Source organism: Pogona vitticeps, chromosome ZW-PAR (assembly GCF_051106095.1).
Source record: "Pogona vitticeps strain Pit_001003342236 chromosome ZW-PAR, PviZW2.1, whole genome shotgun sequence".
In the NCBI taxonomy this organism is placed as follows: domain Eukaryota; kingdom Metazoa; phylum Chordata; class Lepidosauria; order Squamata; family Agamidae; genus Pogona; species Pogona vitticeps.
In genome coordinates this window covers 7898409-7918888 of record NC_135800.1, presented here as the reverse complement: position 1 = coordinate 7918888, position 20480 = coordinate 7898409, and the positions used below count along the sequence as shown (strand labels likewise).

The following is a 20480-nucleotide window of genomic DNA, read 5'->3' as shown; positions in this document are numbered from 1 at the left end:
CTGACACACAGACTCCCACAACAGCTTCTTCTTCCCAGCTGCTGCTTCGTCACAACCCAGTGTCTCATAGCATCTCTCTCTCACCACACAGGCATCACATATTTATACAGTACAGCCCCTCCTCCTGATGTCCCGCCTTCCACTCCCCATAGGATGGAACTTTCCCTCCAAACCCATGACAGACAGGTAACATCAGTGCTGTATGTAACACCTCCCCTCTTTATAAGTTGTTTTGTAGGGGGAAAGCTAACGTGCTTTTCACCAAAAAACAACCTGGATAAAACATACAAAAACAGTTATACATACCATATAATACTTACTTATACTTACATTCTAAGTTAACCATAGCAAATAGACATTTAAACATTTACCATATACATTACATCAATTTACCTTTATTCATACAAACCAAATTCAAAACCAGGTACATTTAACTTTTGTCATCATTATATACACATATAGTCCATGTTCTTTCGCCGTCTTCATTCTTCAGGTCTTCTTGATAAGGCGTCAGCAACACAGTTCACTGACCCTCTGACCACCTTCACTTCAAAGTCATAGTCCTGTAGGTTTAAAGCCCACCTCATAAGTTTGCTATTGTGGGTTTTCATTGTCTTTAACCATTGCAATGGTGAATGGTCAGTACACAGAATAAAATGTCTTCCCCAGATGTAAGGCTTGGCCTTCTGGATCGCGTAGACTATGGCCAAACACTCCTTCTCCACGGTTGCCAAATGTCTCTCACCTTTTTGAAGTTTCCTACTCAGGTAGGACACTGGATGCTGGTCACCATTCTCATCCTCCTGGCACAGAACTGCTCCTACCCCGCTGTTAGACGCATCGGTGTAGATGATGAACTCCCGGTCGAAGTCTGGAGCCCGCAGGACTGGATAGTTGATTAACGCCTCCTTCAATCTCTGGAACGCCTCCTCACAGTCGCTGGTCCACGGGATGCGGTCATCAGCCTTCTTCCTCGTCAGATCGGTCAGCGGAGCCGCAATCTCGCTAAACCTCGGGATGAACTTTCTGTAGTAGCCCACCAACCCAGGAAATGATTTGACTTTTTTCTTGGTGTTGGGTCTAGGCCAATCACGAACAGCTTCTATTTTGGCCTCCAGGGGTTTTATCACTCCTCCCCCTACCATGTGACCCAAGTATTTTATTTCTGGGCTACCCAGCTGACACTTGCTGGCCTTTACTGTTAGCCCTGCTGCACTTAACCTCTGCAGCACTAACTCCAGGTGTATCAGGTGATCTTCCCAGGTATTACTGAAGATCCCTATGTCGTCAATGTAGGCCACCGTAAAGTCACTGAGCCCTGCCAAGGTCTGGTCCATCAGCCTTTGGAATGTGGCTGGTGCATTTCTGAGACCAAAGCTCAGGACTCGAAACTCATAGAGACCAAAAGGGCTACAAAAGGCAGTCTTTTCTTGATCCCTGGGATCAATTCTTAATTGCCAATATCCCTTTACCAGGTCCAATGATGAAATGAACCGACAACCCCCTATGGTTTCAATCAGGTTGTCTAGCCTGGGCATTGGGTAGGCATCAGGAGTGGTTACACAGTTTAATTTCCTGTAATCGACACAAAACCTAATGCTCCCATCAGGCTTGTCCACAAGGACTATCGGAGAGGACCAAGGACTAGAAGAGGGGACGATTATGTTCTCCCTCAGCATTTCGTCCAGCTCCTTCCGCACCTTGTCCCTATAGGGTCCCGTTACTCGGTATGGGGATACTGCCTGCGGGGGTGCATCCCCTGTGTGGATCCGATGCATCACTCCCTTCACTATCCCCGGCTTGTTGGAAAACACCTGTTGATAATTACTAAGCAGCATTTTTAGTTCTCGCTGCTGGACTTGGGTGAGTGCTGGACTGATCTTTACCTCCTCTGGGTTGCATTTTACTTCCCCTCTACCCTCCCAGAAGGGTAATTCAGCTTCCTCACTCTCAGCTGCTTTTATCGCGAATAAAACCCTCTGTTCCCCTCTGTAGTAGGGTTTTAGGGCATTCACATGAACCACCCTCCTTGCTTGGTTCTCCTCCTGCTCTATTAGGTAGTTCAGGTCTGACATCTTGGAAATGACCCTATATGGTCCTGCCCATTTGAGCTGCAGTTTATTCTCTCTGCAGGGCCTAAGCCAAAGCACTTCCTCCCCTGGGTCAAAGTGTCTCTCTCTAGCTTTGTGGTCATACCATGTTTTCTGTCTGACCTTCTGAGCTTGCAGGTTTTCTGCTGCCAGCTCTAGATTTCTCCTTAGGTCATTCATCAAGGTGTCTATGTAAGTCACAACGTCTTGTGGGTCATCCTGGGTGATCTGCTCCCAACCTTGCTTGATCAAATCAAGGGGCCCTTTCACCCCTAAGTGTGCAGCAGACATGTCAGAGTGACCCCTTTGTAAGATCATGGGGCGATACTTTTCAGGTACCACCAGCTGACTTCTGATCCCATCTCCCCCTTTTGAGATATTCCTCAGGGTCTCTCTATATAAAATCCCCTTTTTCTCCCGAAATCTCACTGGGGTTTCAGGTGTTAGCTGGGCGTCAGTCACCTGTTCAAAACACTTTTGGAGAGTGGCGTCTGCCTTTTGCTCCTGTCCAAATCTGCTGTCTGTGGTTAAGGTTTCCACCACAGCTTCTGAACTCCCCTCTGCTTCCGTCTCTGGCTCATCATTACCCCCCTGAACTGTCCCTGTGGTGGCTTGTGAGCGTGTAATCACTAGCACCCTTTTCACATGTTCAGCCAGGTCATTTCCCACGAGCACGGCTGCTGGCAGAGTCGATGAAATCGCTAGCCGCCAATCTCCCCTCCAGCCTTGAAAGTGGACAGGTACCTCTGCTACTGGCAGAGAGATTACCTGCCCCTCAATCCCTGCCACCTTCATGCTCTCATTTGGGATTATAAACTCCCTAGGAATAATATCTGGATGGCACAGGGTTACCTGGGAACAAGTGTCCCGCAGCCCCCTATACTGACGGTCAAGTATTCCTACGTCCACCCCTGCTGTCTCAAACAACTGAGAATCTGTTTTTATCAGCAAGCAGCGCTTTACCTCCACAAGAGGACCATTTTCCTCAGCCTGATCAGCAGAGGTAGCTGTTCCAGACTGAGTAGTCATGGCAACCGGCTCCCTCAGTGAGAATGAGCCTTGCTCTTTCTGGACACAGAACACAGCTTTTGGCTTGGTTCCACTAGACTCCTTAGGCACCATTCCTTTTAGCTGCTTTAATTTCTCACACTCTGAGATTAGATGACCCTTTCCCTGACAGAAATAACATTTTCTGGTGTATTTTGATTCTCTCTCATCTTGTTTTGGTTTTCCCTCCAAAATCTGAGGTCTTGGTTTCATGTCTGAGGGCTTCCCTTCACCATGGGCCCCTCCCCCTTGCTGGCTTTTCCCTGGTCCCTGAGAGTACTTGCTGTAGGTTTCTTTGGGTTTACCTACAGATTTCCCCTCACCCAAGGGCTTTCTTATTTGGGAAATAAAATCTGCGATCTCTGCGGCTGCTGCCACAGATTTCGGTTTCCTTTCCCTCACCTGGAATTTCAATTCCCCATGCAGGACTGAATAGAACTGCTCCAGTGCTATCAAGTCTTTAAGCTGCTCATAGGTCTCTGTCCCCTCCTGCGATAGCCATTTCTCAAGCAGCCTCACCAATTGGGCCCCCACTTGGGTAAAAGTCTGTTCTGGTTTCTTGGTGAGGGACCTGAATCTTTGTCTCAGCTGCTCCGCATTTATCCCATGTCTGGCAAACACCAGTTTTTTAAACTCTGCAAAATCTTTCATCAGTTCCTCAGGCATCTCGGCATAAACCTCAGCCAGGCTACCACTGATTAAAGATCGCATGATGGTCATCTTCTCAGTTTCCCTCACTGAGAAGTCCACAAACGCTCTTTCCACTAAGGAAAAGAACACCTCAGGACAATCTCCCTTGTGGTACACAGGGAATTTCTTCAGGTCAGCTTTAGACAATTGGCCTCCCTCAGAATCCCTATTATTATTATTGTTCTGGTTCATCAGTTCCAGTTTTCTTAATTCAAACGCCATTCTCTCTCTCTCCAATCTTTCCTCCCTCTCCATTCTCTCTCTCTCTCTCTCTAATTCAAATTGCCGCTGTTTCTCTCTTTCCCTTTCCTCCATTTTTTCTCTCTCTAACCTTTCCTCCACTTCAAATTGCCTCATCCTCAGTTCATGCTGTTGGACTATGAGCAATTTTCTGAGTTCTGGGTTCTGCTCTCCTGTGCTGTCACCTTGCACTGAGCCAAATTCATCCTCAGAACCTTGGTCAATCTGGGGGTCTTTCACTTCACTCATGTCTGCTACTTGGCTTCGAGTCAAGGGCATAACCCCCCCTCAGAACAGGCTGCTTTAAAAAGTCAAGCCTCAAAATAAAACGACCACTTTTTTCCTTCTTGCCTCAGAACCAGCTCTCCCTAGAGATTGCTGCTGTTCTTCAGCACTAACTTGCAACAGTATCGAGTCAGAGCCTACCCCCCTCTGCTGGGCCTCTCAGCTGGCAAGCTAGCTCACTGTTACTACGCAGTTTTGCCTCAGCTTTTTCCCGCCAAAACTAGGCTGCCTCAGAGCACCTTAATCTAAGTCTCCCCAGTTGGCACGTTCTTCTACTAGCGCACCTCCCCGTGAGGTACACCTAGAAGATTACCTACGCGCCTCAGACTGTCCCTGACTAGACCCCCCTTGCTCTGGGCACACTTGCCAAGGCTTTGCTGGACCGCTGGACAACTGGACCAGTCGTATCCCACCCGCTGGACACCAATCAATGTGACAAACCCAGACCTACTGGGATATGTCACACAGTTAACTAAGCTGCCACCAACCATTCCCTTTAAGAAGTCACACAGACCAGGGATGGATTTTCAAACAAATAAGGAATAAGGTTTATTTAAATACACACATGGAAAAATAAAACAATCAGGTGAATAATATAAAGTAACGTGGCTTATTCTCACTCATTCAAGCATACAGTTTGGTTCACCCAGAACCCTTAACTTGAAGCACAGACCCTGAACCTATCAGTTCTGGCTAACCAACAAACACCTGAACCTATCAGGTTGGTACTCTGACACACAGTAGTACCCTGTCTGACACACAGACTCCCACAACAGCTTCTTCTTCCCAGCTGCTGCTTCGTCACAACCCAGTGTCTCATAGCATCTCTCTCTCACCACACAGGCATCACATATTTATACAGTACAGCCCCTCCTCCTGATGTCCCGCCTTCCACTCCCCATAGGATGGAACTTTCCCTCCAAACCCATGACAGACAGGTAACATCAGTGCTGTATGTAACAGTCCCCCCCCCCAAAAAGTTTTAAATAATATTCCCCCCCAAAAAAAAAAAAACAGTGTCTTGTTGGGTTGGGTGGGGAACACATTCTCCTCAAAGAGGCTTCCTGGGCGTGAGATACAGTGCAGGAGGATGGGGACCCTTTGGCTGTCCAGCGCCTAGCAGCCCCGTCCAGAATGGCCAAGGGTCAGAGATAATGGGATTTGTAGTCCAAAACATGTCAGGCAACATAGCCCTTGTTTGGGAATTCTAGGTTTTTGACTTGATTTTGTGGGGGTACCGTATCCTCATCTATTCAGGGTATAGTTTTTTTTAAAGTTTTACTCCAAGGGGGTCAAAATAAGCAGTCCGAGAAGGCACGGCTCATTTACAGGGGCTTGTGGGTTCAAAAGCAATGATAGGGGAGAGTGAGGTGTAGTGGTGAGAACCTTGTTCTGGGTCTTAACAGAGACCCAGGTCGTGCGCTCAGTGAAACTGGCCAGGTGGCCTGGGGTTAATGGGATTTGGAGTCCAACAGCATCCTGGGGGGGGGCCTGGTTGCCTCCACCCCTGATTTATGTGCTGGGCGTCTCTTGGAATAGTGGCCACAGGGAAGGGAAGGTTCTCCAGGAAAAGCCAATAAAGCCGACAGCGTGTGTTTTGCATTGAAAGCGCCCCGGCTCCCTCCTGACTCAGCTCCTTCTTGCCAGGCTTCTGCGCCACCCGAGGCCAACGTCAAGAGAGCCCCGACAAGGACCTCTTTGTCTGGGGGCTTTCAGGAGAGGAAGAACAAAGCGTCCCTTGGAAGTTCTTAAGTTTGGGGGGGGTGTTACTGGGAACTTCATTGTGTCGCTCAATTGACCTCGAGGAGGAGGCGAGAGAAAAACAGCTGCTTTATGTATGTCCCCGAAGCCCTGTTCTTGTCCCTCTTTTGTTTCTCTGGAGAAAAGGGTTTATTTTATTTTATTTTATTTATTTTTTTGAGATGAAGAAAATATTTTTTTTCCATTACTGCTTTTCAGAGTGAATTTGTCTTTTTGTCTGGATAGATAGATAGATAGATAGATAGATAGATAGATAGATAGATAGATAGATAGATAGATAGATAGATAGATAGATAGATAGATAGATAGATAGATAGATAGATAGATAGATAGATAGATAGATAGATAGATAGATAGATAGATTTCTCTTCTTTTTCTTCCATCCTTTGTAATTTTTCCTTTGGTTCATCTATGATTTCCTTTGCATTTCCTGTGGATAATTTTTTCAGTCGCCCAAAATTAGAAGAGAGAGAGAACAGATTTCCAAGGTTTGCACCAGAAAGTTGTTTCATGCCGAGCGTTGATGGTAAAGGAGGTAATCTCTCTGTCCCTAAGGTAAGGTGTCTCTTTTGCAAAGTAAAACAGGCTCCACGAAAGCTCACATTCAAATATAGCAGTTAGTCTTCAAGGTACCGCAACACTTTTGACTTCTTTGTGTTTTTTTTCATCTTTTTGTTTTGCCTGACATATATATTTAAAATGTTATGTAAAAAATCTCTCACCATGAAATGAATGGGCAGAAGGACACAGACAAATAATATTTTAAAATGCTGGGCTGGCTTATAAATAACAAAACCAAGAGTTGGGTGATACCTTTCATTAGGTGCAATCAAAATCCCTGAAAAGAGTGCAGGCTTCAGAGTGCCACAGAACACTGCGTCACCCTGACAAGAGTTCTGGAGAACCTTGAGGCTTGCACCCTTCTCCGGTATTTTGCTTGCTCCTAATATAGTCCCAACTGTGAATAAACAGAGCCATGCCAGATAAAGCCAGAAGCCTGCAGACGGGTAAACTGAGGCAGGATTCACAGACTGAGTTCATCACAGCAGATGGAGCCGGGTTCAAGACAGGATGGATCTCACGGCCATGTTTTCATACTCCAGAAACAAGAAGCAACCCAGCTTATCAGAAAGTTCCCCCCCCCAAACACACACGTGTCGTGTTCGAGGAACGCATCTGCCCTCTTCCACTTTATAATGCCCCATAAAATCTTCCCTGCCTTTCCTGTTGCTAAGCTCAAGTTGGTTCCAGGAGATGTTTCCTTATCAGCGAATCTCTCTTAAATCAAAAATGAAATATTTTTATTACGAACAGGAGCTGTAAATCCATGGCGTGCCACATTCCGTATCTATATATAGTTTTATGACCTTTCCTTTTTTGAACACATGCATATCCTGTTTCCTCCAAGCAGCTCGAGATGGTTCGTGTGAGCCCCCCCTCCCCCCAGCTTCTATCATTACGACAACCCCGTGAGGCCGGTTAGGCTGAAGAGGGAAGAAGCCGAGGGGCTGGCGCCGGATCAGGCCCAAGGCCTTCTTTGTCCAGCGGTCTGTTTGCAAAGCAGGGAAGCCACCATGACTGGAACACCACCCTGCCATTTTTGTGGGTTCCCACCATCCGGAGGACCCGGGTCAGACCCAGTGACCTCTGGGTGCCCCTTCTACAAGCCTATGATTTTAGGATGCAGTTCCTTATGATTTGCTACCTCCAAACCCTGCCCCCCCTTGCAGGCCCCTGCTGTATGAAAAGGAAACCTAGCCCCAACTCTTGCCCTAATCAAATACATTTTTCTTCCCCCCCAAAAAAAAACTGGTGGCCCCACAAAAGGGGACACCCTGCTCCACCCGAAGGGGTTTGTGGGGAGCCTCCTCTTTCTGGGTCGCCGCCACCCCCAAGGGAGAGAGAGAGAGAGCGAGGAATCGGGGAGAAAGGGATGCAGCGTTGCTATGGCGACTCTACTTCGAGTAACCAAGGGGAACCGGGGAAAATGTTTCGTAGGAAGCCTGCCACTCAGGGCCTGCGCCGAAAGGATTGTGCGGGCTCCTGGGCTGGTTTCGCCTTCTGCATTTCTCAGCCGCCTGGGGTCAGAGGATCCGAAAGGGCAGCCTTTGCTCCCTCAACCCCCCCCCCCCCCACTCACCTATTTGGCCGGCACGGCCTTTGCGCCATAATCCCGACAGGGTCTGCTTGGTGGTGGCGCCCAGCCGTCCAATGGGTACCTGAAGTGTACACCCCTGGCACTTCTTTTATACTTTTTTAACCTTTTGACCCCACACATCCTGGACTGAACGGTATTGGATTTGCCTTTTTAAAAGATCCGTTGGCTGCCTTTCCTTTTCTCTCGATCTTTCTTTTTTTATGGTTTCGGCTCTTGGTTTGTTTTGTTGGGTTGGGAGGTTTGTCAATGGTGTTTTGCCGGATTCCTTCCCACACTTCGAGACATTGTAAATAAGATGTGAAATCTATATACACACAAAAAGGCCAATACAGTAATCCTTGGTTTCACAGAGTGAGCAGAGGATGTCAAAAGCCACTGGACCGGTTTCCATTACAACCCGATTCTTCCTAATGTGGTTGATGAACGCAGATTCCATACTCATGGATATTCATTTTTTGTTTGTTTGTTTTATTGAAAACCGGGTGCTCAACTGACCTGAGCAAATCTTTCTCCCCCAACTTGGCCTGCCAAGAAGCAGCTCAACAGCCCGAGCCTTTTTTCAAATCTTCCTTCCTCCGTGCTCAACTTTTGGTGTTTTAAAAGAAGTTACTAGTCCCTGGTGTTCTGGGAAGAACGAGCAAAAAATTCCGACTTCTTGAACCGGGAAATTGGAACACACGGGGGCTTTCGGGTGTTCCCCCCCCCCAGAAAGAACATCCTAGCTAAATTAGGGTGGGGTTGAATTTGGGTACGTGTTGTATTTTCAGGGTGGTTGCTGTTATAGAGCAAATTGGAGAAAGTATAAGCATCATTGGAAAACAGACCCAAAGAGGGTCCGAACTGGCCTGAAATGGCCCCTGTACATTTATCCACAAAGGTGGAAATGATGATGGATTACAATTTGAGCAGAATGGAACGGCACCATTTCGTAAGTGGAAGAGAGCCGCCGGTTTAGAGCCTTTCCGAGCTACATCTCCAGCAGAAGTCTGTCTGTCTTTCTTTGGATAAAACCATGCCTTTCTTGGTCATTGACCCTCCCAGGAGGGCCAACCCTGACGGCTGGTCTTCCTTCCCCTCCTCCGCCCCAGTTTGGGGGGGGGGTTTGCATCAGACCTGGAACCAGTTCAGGCAGCCAGTCCTTCCCGGGGAGCAGAGCCACAGAAGGGGAAGGCCGGCGAGCGTTAGGACCCAGAGAACCACCAGATCCAAAACAGAGGGAGTGATCTCTCTCTTCCCCCCCCCCTTTTGATCCCCAAGGGCTTTTTTCGCCTTCCCACAGCTCCCAGTTCTGGTGAGGAACTGGTCCCCGCCTGGGAGGCAGCCCCTTCTTTCCAGGGATGCGCTGTGAACATCTGGAAGGGTGGGGGCTGGGCTGAGCCAGCCAGCTTCCCGGGGTGGGGGGGGGGAGAAGGCTGTGGCTTAGGGATGCTGAGAGTGCCTGGGTGGGCAGGATTGGATCCCTAGCTTTGCTGCCTCTCTGCCTCCACCCCCACCCACCCACCTCCCTCCCTCTCCCTCTCTCTCCAGCCCTGGCAGATTGCTGGCCTTGGATTCGGTGAGTTCCCAGAAGGACTGGGGGCCCTCGGAGGGGGGGAAAAAAAACCTCCCTTTTCTTCCTATTTTTCTCTGGCTGTGGTTCCTTTGCCTTGGTGCTGGGGCAGAACCAAAGAAGAGGAAGAGGAGGAAGAGGAGGGCAGGCTGGCCTCCGAGGGACCCAGGTGTCCGGGGGGCCGTAGAGTCTCCCCCGAGGGTGTGCCAGGCGTGGGGTTTCTTCTAGAAATGTTTGGAGGGGTCTGCTTGTTGGCTGGGTTTTGGGAGTGTGTGTGTGATAGATAGATATATGTTTGGAAAATGCTTCCAGACCACAGCCGGGTGGTATTTTTCCAGCCGAGGGAGCAAAAAAGGTTTGTAAATATAGTGCCAAAGCTTTAAAATCCAGGTGTGCCTATGTAGAAAGGAGGGAAGGAGGCACGCAGAAGAGGAGGTCGGGTGGGTTGGGGGGGGGTCAGCTGTTGTGTGAACTTTTGGGGCTTGGGTGCTCTGCCGGCGCGGACTGGGTGGCACAGATGTGGGCGCAGCTGGTATACTGTGGGAGGAGGAGGTCCCGTCCCCGGGTTCATCCCTTTGCATCTGTGATATCTGGCTCTGGGCAGGCTGGTTTGGGAAGCTTAGCGGGGTCGGGCGTGGTGGGAGTCGGAGAGGATGGAGACCACCAGGAAGCAGCAGGAGGAGGAGGGCTTGGAAAGGATCCCACCTCAAGCCCCAGGTAGTTGGTCAGAGCTGACAGGTCAAAGGTAAGGCAGCTTCCCCTTCTCTGCCTTCGGGTTCAAGATAAACCCTTCATTTCAGGAGAGACTGGCCGTGTTCATTGGTCCCAGTATAAAAGAGAGCGTTTTATGCCACCTCGAAAACTAACAGATTTATTTTAGCAGGAAGTCAACCTGCTAGCCTTCGCAAAGGTGCCCGAAGGTGGTGGCGGCGGTGGTGATGACGGTGGTGCTGAGTCCCAAAAGGGAAGGGATGATTCCGAGCATCATGTACGGTACTCTGGTTTATATGAGGAAAAGCTTCTGGAAGTCCAGGTGGCGGTGGATTTATTTTTCTTTTTTTGACAGATGTAGGGAAAAGTCGGCCCATCTGCTATATTTCGGGCGTGTTTATGGGTCTGTGTGTGTGTTTTCTCCTCAGTTTTCGGTGAGCAAGCCCCTCCGCCGATCCATCCTGTAGCCATGCTGGGATAAGAAGGAACACACGCCCGGTTTGGATCATGGCAGGACGGTCCTGCGCCCGGGACTGGCACCGTCTCATGGCTCCGCATGAAGGCAAAGACCCGCCCAAGCGCACCCCTCGACTCTCGCCACCTGAGACACCCAGCCTTGGTAAGGAAGGAAAAGGTGTTTTTTTCCCCCTTTCACAATATTTTTAAAAAAATCAGTTTAGGACAAACCTGGGGACATTTTGTCCAGCCAAATCTGTGAGTTTTAGATGGCTGATATTTCCACCAAGCAGGGTCAAGGGTAAAAAGGGGAAAAAAACCCCTCCAAGATCTGACAACTCAAATCCCTCCAGGGCCAAAATAATGTCTTACTTCCACGGAGGGCTTAAATGGTCCACGGGTTTGAAACCGTGGGGGTTGTATTCTCTCTTGAGCTTCTCCGCTGGTCCTGCTAACTCAACAAGCAGGAATTTAATGCCCCAAACGGGGGTGCTGAGAAAGGAAACATATACCTGCTGAAATCTAAAGTTTGCAGAAAGTAAATGGTATGTTCTTTGCGAACCTACGATGAGAAAAAATATATATATTTTAATCCAGACTTTTGCGCAGGTTATAATATTGTAGATTCCTGTAGGGGGAAAAAAAAGCAGGGTTAAGCATGAACAGGGTGCAAAGTGGATGAGAGCTGGAATATTTCCAAACCTCTAGCGCTTGGCCAGCTTGAAATACTGTAAATATTAACCAGGATTTTGCAAAACAGCAGGTGAGCGTCAATCATTTACCCCTTCCTACCTGGTTGGGTGGCTTGCCATTTGAGGGGAAACTTAAGGTCTGTGCTTGGCTGTTTTACATTTACACCGCCCCGAATAGGTGGATAGCTGGGTAGTTCAGTGGTTGAGGCGCCTGGCTATGGAGCCAAAGGTTTGAATCCCCCATGGGGCTTCTGACAGGGGCTGGACTGGATGACCCCACAGGTTCCCTTTCCAGCCCTGCTGGTCTAAAATTATACAATGCTGTGCACTAAAGGGGTGGCGAATAAATGAACCAATCAATCAATCAATAAGAGCATAATGAGGAGGGATCAGGCCCCTCTGGGCCTGCCTTACAAGGTTGTCGTGAGGATAAAGTAGGAAAAGTGAGAGCCACAGCTGCCGTTTTGATCCCTACTGAGAGAAAAGGTAATTTATATTTATTATACTTATATCTTACCTTTCCTTCCGCAAGAAAAAGAACAGGTTTCACACTCAAAACAAAGGTCTGGAATATACTATCCAGAGATAAGAAGGAGGATATGATTTCTTTGCTTTGTTTGACTTATTCTCTGGCATAAGATCCACAAAGAAGTATGGGCAACACCATCCTGTCTTGAATGAAGCGATCTCGGTTGATTTAAGAAGCGGAGTGCAGCCAGGATTCGTTATGGAAGGCTTCCAGATCTCTCCAGGCAGGGCTAGGAAAGGGTGAACCTCAAAAGGTTAGGCAGAATCGGGGTCTGTCTCAGGAGAAAGGCTATTCCTATAACTGTTTTCCTCTGACTGTATTTATCAAAAATGGAAATCGAGGCACGGAGTCCACCACACGGCCTTTATGCTCCATCTTTCTCCTGCCTCCCCTCTAATGTTTCCAACAGATGCTTGCTCTCCTCTCTGTCTCCTTCCCTCCCTTCTGTGTCCATTAGAGATTTTTTTTCCCAGTCATTCTGAGTGCAGAGCAGGCTGGGAGAATCTCTAATTAGAGACTTTATTTAAAAAAAAACCCCTATTAAGCTCTTGTGATTGGCACTTGCATAAGATGCAACCGCTTGCAATTCATTCCTCTCTCTTTTTCCCCCCACAATTGCTAGGGATAACTAAGTCACATTACAAGGAGTGTGTGACATATCAGAACAGCTCCTTTTGCAGGATGTAGAACCATAAGCCCTAAATTCAGAATTGCCCTACCTGAATTTCTTCAACTCAAAGCACTGAACATTATGTCTGTAAAAGGAGCTGTGTGACTACTTTCCCACTCTGCTCTAATTGGTTACTACCCTCCTACAATATACAGAAAGATACCCTAGCTGAATTTTTCCTGCTCTGCTTCTCTAGATCTACAGTTAGATTGATGGTTATCCTGCTTTCCTTCCTCCTCCTCCTACCTGCTGCTTGTTTCTCCTAGCCGGAAAGGCAAAGCCAAAACTGGCTTCTCCCTAAGAGCTGAGCAGACATGCATGCCTATTTAGAGGTTTCTGTAACCAAGTTTAGGGCTCTGTCTCCTGCAGTGTTCCTGGAGGAACGTCATGAAGCAATTAGGGTTGGTTTTCAGTTTTAACTCAGTTTCACGTTTCTGCAGTAGCTGCTTCCTAATTAATAACCATAAGCTCTGCACTGGCCTGGCTGTACTCAGCTTGTGTTTTCAGACACTGGCTTCCTTTATGAGTCCGCCCATCTCGTATTTGATCTCCCTCTTTTCCTGGTGCCCTCCTCCTTTCCCAGCCTCACCGCCTTTTCCAACTAGTCTTATCACCTCGTGAGGTGCCTAAAATATGATCGCTTCGGTTTTGCTGTATTTGCTTTTGGGGAAAGTTTTTTTTTTCTTAATTTGATCTGGCAGGTCTTAATTTCACCTCTTTCAAAATGGGGTGTCTAAACATCTACTCCATCATCCTTCTGGCTGGGTGCCCTCCTCCCCCCCCCGACTAACAGAACCCAACATTTTCACTCATTGTTGTCTTTGAACTTTGGCCTCCCAGTGAGTGACACTTTTAATTCAAGGTTATAAAACCTCCTTTATAAGATGTCTCAGCTCTTCTGACCTTTTTAACTGGATTACAGAGGGTTCAGCCCTGTGAGGGTTTCAGGGTTCGGCTCTGCCGTGGGTTAAACATTGACGAGATCACACGGTGTGCGATCCCTTTGAGTGGATTGCTCCTGGCTTTATCTCCGGGCATCGGGGTAATCTATTTATCCCGTGAAGGAAGAAGGGGGTTGTTTAAAATCCACAGTTGCTCGGGGTGTGTACGTGTGTGCAGACCCTTACATAACAACGGCAAAATAACCGGTGTGTGTGTGTGTGCTTGGATAAGAAAAGGGGGCAAGCCATCTGGATCCCTTGCGTTGTCTCCTAAATAGATAATACACATGCCATTTGCATATCAACACCTCCAGACTAATCTAGGGAGGCCCAGTGCTGGTTTGGAAAAAGTGGGGGAAGAGTGTTTGCTTGTTAAAGCCACCGCATACAACCGAAATATTTCCTCTCTCTCTCTCTCTCTTCTCATCTCCTGCTGTTCACCCTCAGTTTTGCCTCTCCTCCGTGGAGGCACAAAGAAGCACAAGGATTCCTTGAAACCTGTGCCAGCCTCCAAAGATCGGGGCTTCCTATGGGGAGGTCCACCTGGGAAGGTGGAATAGGGCCAGCCCTGGTAGGAGGGGTGTTTGTGTGTGTGCGGGTTTCTCCTTGAAAAGGAAAAACGGGGACTTCATCTGATACCTTTCTTTCTGCACACTCGTAAAGCTGTTGCTCTGGGCTCTGCTGCTCCAGAGGGTAAGACTCAAACTCGTGGACTGAAAGATCAAGAAAGGAGACAGTGACTAAACATTAGAGAGAAATTTCCCAGCAGCAGCTCTGGTGTTCAGGATGGTGTCGGAAGACGCTGGGCTTTCCTGCCTTGGACGTCTGGAGGCAGAAGTCGCAGGGGCCCCTGTCTGGGAGACTTTTGCTGTGGATTGCTGGCCTAAGCCGGGGTTGGAGTAGATGACCTCTGAGGGTCCCCTTTCCAAGTCAACCGTTCTCTGACTCTCAGAGTTCCTCAGAAAGAGGCCAGGGTGGGGTGGGTGGTGGAAGGTCTGGGTGGAAGATGACTCATTTCTGAGAGGCGTGTGCCCTGCTCTCAAAGCAGATAAGATTTTTTTTTCCTTTTCTCAGTGTCATGAGCCATCTGCTTGGGGGTAAAAGACTATCGCACGGCAGGATTGGGGAGGGCAAGAGGCGATGCCTGAAGGCAGGGGACAAAATGAGAAGGATGAGCAGCCACACAAGGAAGATCACCCAATTTCATTGCTTTCTGCACAGGTAGCCAAGTTACCTTGATCCAGGCAGTTCCCACCTAAAATCGGGGAAACGACATGAAAAGCCACACGGTAAGCCAGTCCCGTCCGCTGTCCCCTCTCGGTCCCTGACACCCAGCTTGACGAGTCACCTTTATGACTGGCAGGTGCGCATTAACATGAATGCTCTGTGCTTTGCGAGTGGCGGCTCCATCACCGTCGTGAAACTCAGAAACCTGGTTTCTATTCAGGTTTCTTCGGGCTGGTGCAAAGCAGAATCGATTTCTCTCCTGTGTTATGATCTCAAATGGCTGAGACAACCCTCTATTACTTCCAAAAACTTTGTTGTTGTTGTTGTTGTTGTTGTTGTTGTTGTTGTTGTTGTTGTTGTTGTTGTTGTTGTTGTTGTTGTTGTTGTTGTTGTTGTTCCTATTTGTCTACCACCCATCTGGCTTACTAAGGCCACTCTGGGCGGTTCACAACAAAATAAACACCAACTGCAGGTTAAATAATATCCACATAAACATAACAACAATGTTAAAAAAATAGAAGAAACATTATATCGATCAATTAAAAATAAGAAAAGACAACATAGACAACAGTTAATAAAAGCAAATACTATACTGTTTTGTATAGAATTGGCAGAAAAGGATGAACAAGGAATGCCGATTTTTGACAAACCGCAGGTCGCCTGGAAGGGGAGAGAGAATTTTGCTTCTTTGCCAAGGCAAGGCCAGAGTGTGTGGTAAAGGCTCTTGAGCTGGAAAAATTAAATATTTCATGTTGTGATCTAATTGCAAACACTTCAGGAAGTTACACCCAGTGTCTGTTTCTTCCTCTTTCTGTTGAAGAAGCAGGCACATGAAGAAAACGTTCGGGAAACGACAACTTTTAACCATCATGATTGACTCCCTGAATCTTTTTTTAAAGTTAAGATAGTTTTTAATGTTTACTTGCTGTTAATGATTCAACTGTCTTTTAATTGGCGTACAGTTTAATTGCTTTTTAATGTTGAACCTATTAGTTTTTCAGTTCTTTCCTTTTGATATTGTGAGCAGCCTTGGGTCCCCTTATCAGGAGAAAGGCGGCCTATAAAGAAAACAAGCAGATAAATCAATAAAGCTTGTTTTGTAAAGATGCAGAAATGTCCATATTTCCTTTAGGCTGACCACTGAGCAATCCTTGAAAACAGCCATGGGGGAAGGTGCTCCCTCTGCCTTGTGGTAGGACCGGCCTTGATCTGGATTCGATCCAAGCAGGTTCCCTGAAGGCAAAGCCACAAGCCATTGAACTCTTTCCAGTCCAGACGTTAACTCTCGCTCTCTCTTTTTCTTCCCTCCGCAGAGCCCGCCGGCCGTTGTCCTTGTGATCGTCTTCGGCCTTCTGATGCTGCTCATCATTTATAACTCCAACAGCCGGAACGAGGTCTTCCATTATGCGACCTTGCGAGGGAAACCTGACTTGCCATCCAGTCTCAAAAACTGGGGGGCCAAGAGCGGATACCTTCCTGTCTCTGGGAACAAGGTAGGGGGAGAAAGATAAGACTCGGATACCTTGAAAGAGGAACTTTAAAATCTTCGGGGATAGGGCAGGAGGGAAAGGTTGCTGAGCTTATTTACAGAAACCCCTAAGTCTGGCTTCCCTGACTGTAGGCATTATGGGGAAATTCATTTTCTCCAGCTAGGAGAAACAAGAATCAGGAAGTAACCTCTGAAGAGAAGGAAGGAAGGAAGGAGGGCTAAGAGTAGGCATCTGCATGTAAATCTAGGAAAGAGACAGGATTGCCTGTCTAAACAAATTTCCCTTCCAGACTTTGGATCGTCACTGCAGTCAGTGTGTGATCATCACAAGTTCCAGCCACCTGCTTGGGAGCAAGTTGGGGCCCACCATCGACCAATCCGAATGCACCATCCGCATGAACGATGCTCCCACCACGGGCTACTCGGTGGATGTCGGGAACAAAACCACGTTCCGGGTCGTGGCCCATTCGAGCGTCTACCGGGTCCTCAAGAGGCCCCAGGAGTTTGTCAACAAGACGCCGGAGAATGTTTTGATTTTCTGGGGGCCGCCTCCCCGGATGCAGAAAAGTCTGAACAAAGTCATTCAGCGGGTCTGCGCGTCTTTCCCCAACGTGTCGGCTTTCGTGGCATCGGCCAAACGCATGAAGCAGTTTGATGACCTCTTCAAAAAGGAGACGGGGAAGGACAGGTGAGGAGGGCTTCCTCTCGACCCTGCTTGAAGGGGAAAGGAGGGGAGATTTGCTACAGTGCCAGCTCCGCCATTAGGTAGGTGGAGAGCTCTGCCTCAGGTGGCAATTTCTGAGAGGCAGCAGTCAACTTTTGTTGGCATATGTCTTCATATGTGATGGAAAACATTCTTCCATTCTTGCTGTTTTTTTAAAAAAATGCAATTGTAAGTACAGTGGTGCCTCGCTTTACGATTGCCCCGCATTACGACGAATCCACTTTACGATGATCTTTTTGCGATCGCAATTGCGACCGCAAAAGGATGGTCTAAATGGGGGAATTTTGCTTTGCGATGATCGGTTCTCTGCTTCGGGAACTGATCCTTCGCGAAACAACGACTTTCCAACTGCTGATCGGCGGTTTCAAAATGGCCGCCGGGTAGATAAAATGGCTCCCCGCTGTGTTTAGGGACGGATTCCTCGCTATACAGGCAGCAAAAATGGCCGCCATATGGAGGATCTTCTCTGGACTGTGAGTTTTAAGCCCATTGGAACGCATTGAAAGGTTTTCAATGCGTTTCAGTGGGCTTTTTATTTTTGCTTTACGATGTTTTCGCTTAATGGCGATTTTCCTGGAACGGATTATCGCCGTTAAGCAAGGCACCACTGTACATGAAATATAAGTGGGGACCTTCTTTTTTTGCTTGTGGAACTGATTGCCACAAAATTGAAGCCATAGATTCTTCAGCTACCTCTACCTATCCGGAGGAGGAAAGAACCAATAATAAATAGGCAGCACTTTGCTGCCCTTTCATGATTTTTCAAATCTGCCGCCTGAGGCAGTCATGTCCTCCTACCCAATGGAGAGGACAGCCCTGCTTTAAAATCAAGTGTCCCAAGACTATGATTGTTATGGCAGTTGCTGCCACCTAGTGGTCAGAAAATGCAACGTCCTTTAGAGCCGTGGTTCTGGGGGGTATTTTCTTTTTGACAGGCTTCACTAGACTGAAATCTGCATGACGGGGTTGCATAAAGACCCAAGAAATAAAACCCGTCGTCATGAAGCAGGACTGATGTCGCCTGCAATATGTCGCCTGCAATTAATTACAGCCTATAGTCAAGAGGAAGGCGCGCAGCAGAGAAAACAGGGACGTTGATCACCAGCAAGCCGCGTCGTTGGGATGGGACACCCACCTGCCCCATTAGTATAATTTAAAATTCAATCGTTGATATGATCACCTCCACAGAACAACGTCTCGGTCGTGGCTGAGCACCGGCTGGTTCACCATGGTGATCGCGGTCGAACTGTGTGACAAGGTCCACGTTTATGGGATGGTGCCCCCGAACTATTGCATGTAAGTACCACCTGCACCCAAAGATCTTGTGGGGGGCCCGCTGGGTTTTTTCCCCCCTCCCTCCCTCTTCCTTGTCTTATTCAATGCCCTGATTCTTCTACCTCCGTAGCACGAAGCCTCCACCCCACAAGCTGCCCTACCATTACTACGAACCCAAAGGGCCGGACGAGTGCGCCACGTACATCCACAACGAGCAGAGTCGGAAAGGGAACCACCACCGGTTCATCACCGAGAAGCGGGTCTTTGGGAAGTGGGCCCGCCTTTACAACATTACTTTCTCCCACCCGGATTGGGATTAAGACTGAACTACGGGAGGAGGGGGAAAGTGTAGGGAAGAAACCCCATACCCAATCAGGGACAGAGGGGGGGGGCGAAAGATGACGCACAAGTGCCCGAAGTCTCTGGCTCGCTGGTTGGGCAGGAACCGGCCGGAAAGTGGTACGAACTTCGTCCTAACTGAAAGAGGGAGACCTCCCGGGCGTTCGGCTGGTTCGGCAGACGAGGCGATCCTTGTTCACTCCGTGGTGGGTACCCGTGGGGTCAGCCATTAGACTGTGCCTGGCTGGGTTGGGGTTTGGGTATTTTCCCATAATGCCTTGAAGCAACAGGGTAGGGGCATTGTGCGGGTGGGGGGGGGCGGGGAACACACGCCAGAGATTTCTATTGCTGCTGGTGGAAGAGAAGGTGGTGAGCCCGATTCAGCCAGGTTCAGCGTTCTTGAGATGTTCTCTCCACTCCCCCCAATTGTCTGGATCCAGTCTCAGCTACGACGCACATCTGGAGCTGCAGGATTGGTGCCTCCACCTCCGCCAAGTCATCCGAAGCGTCCGGCATCTTTAGGTCCGATCCACCCCTTGCTTCCCTAGGAGTTTACAAAACGGGGCATAAACACGAGGGCCTCCCTCTACCGTTTGCCTCCACCCGCCCCCCCCCAAAAAAAAACAACACCCCTCCCCAGCCCATTTTACAAATCTGTAAAATAATCCAGCACTTTCTGCACAGAGTCCATTACGGACTGTCTTGAAGCAAAAATGAATGTGACCCGTTTTCTTCTTTTGCATCCTCCGACGTCTTCTCTTTTTTTAGACCGGAAGAACGATTGCCCCTTTGATTATGATTTAAGTATTCTTCTCGGTTTTGAAGGCTGCAGCGTTTGAATCGATGAATCGGTTTGATTAATTTAAGTTTTTAAAAAAAGAAAGACCACTTTTAATAAAGTTTGAATTGACTAAGAAAAAAAGAAAGAAAGGAAAGTGCCATGGATTTTATTGAGCATGCCAGATGTTTAGAAATGGGTATATGTATTCGTTTGTTCGTTTATTTATAAACGGCACAGGACTTGGAACAAGGGGTTTTCGTGGGAGCAAGCCAAAAGCGTCAGAATTGGGTGAAAGCTGGCTCAGCGTTCAGCTCAGCCCCGTCCCTCCCCTGATTTATCCACATCCTAAATCTTCTTGATCCTAAAAGTAGAGCCCAGCCCTAAAAGGGGGGCCGGCACGGAGCCCCCAGTTTTCCTCTGGTTTTTCCCTCCTTTGGACCATGCTCAAATTATCGGGGAAAACAGAAGGATCTCGGGGAAATTCATTCAAAACAAAACCACCCTTTGATTTTTGTTCTCTCTCCACGAACCTTTTAAAAATAGTCGTTTATCATCCCCAATCCAACCCCCTCCCCGAGTCTTATGAGGTGAGAAAGAGAAAGCAATTTTTCCCCCTTCAAAATCATTTCTCCCTGATGTTCTTGGACTGCAGCTCCCATCATCCCCGGCTAGCATGGCCAAAAGTGAAGGGTGATGGGACACGTAGTCCAACAACCTCTGGAAAGCTACGTCTACCTCTTCTCTCATCCCTCTTCTCTAATTCCTTTTGGGACAGGATTCTGATGATCCTGCTGTGATTCTTCAGCAGATCGCTTCCTGCTTGAGA

The 20480-nt window shown here is 48.2% G+C and overlaps 1 protein-coding gene across 3 annotated transcripts; it reads left to right on the top strand.

The window, feature by feature from the left end:
- Positions 1-9518: 9518 nt before the first annotated feature.
- Positions 9519-19483, top strand: ST6GALNAC6 (ST6 N-acetylgalactosaminide alpha-2,6-sialyltransferase 6). 3 transcript variants are annotated; one of them, XM_072984682.2, is made up of 7 exons: positions 9519-9826; positions 10960-11150; positions 15041-15108; positions 16360-16539; positions 16826-17223; positions 18448-18555; positions 18665-19483. In XM_072984682.2, exons 3-7 carry the CDS (start codon positions 15094-15096, stop codon positions 18852-18854), a joined length of 891 nt encoding a protein of 296 aa, XP_072840783.2. In that variant the 5' UTR covers positions 9519-9826; positions 10960-11150; positions 15041-15093; the 3' UTR covers positions 18855-19483. The 3 variants fall into 3 exon arrangements, with proteins under 3 accessions (XP_072840783.2, XP_072840785.2, XP_072840786.2); XM_072984684.2 differs by lacking the exon at positions 9519-9826 and adding an exon at positions 15652-15742 and having other exon boundaries at positions 11092-11150; XM_072984685.2 differs by lacking the exons at positions 9519-9826; positions 10960-11150; positions 15041-15108 and adding an exon at positions 15845-15944.
- The last annotated feature ends 997 nt before the right edge of the window (positions 19484-20480 follow it).

What these genes read in the sequence shown, in the direction of transcription:
- ST6GALNAC6 (XM_072984682.2), top strand. An exon ending in TTCCTGTCTCTGGGAACAAG is followed by an intron (nt 16,540 to 16,825) that starts GTAGGGGGAGAA and finishes TTTCCCTTCCAG; the next exon opens with ACTTTGGATCGTCACTGCAG. An exon ending in AAGGAGACGGGGAAGGACAG is followed by an intron (nt 17,224 to 18,447) that starts GTGAGGAGGGCT and finishes TCACCTCCACAG; the next exon opens with AACAACGTCTCGGTCGTGGC.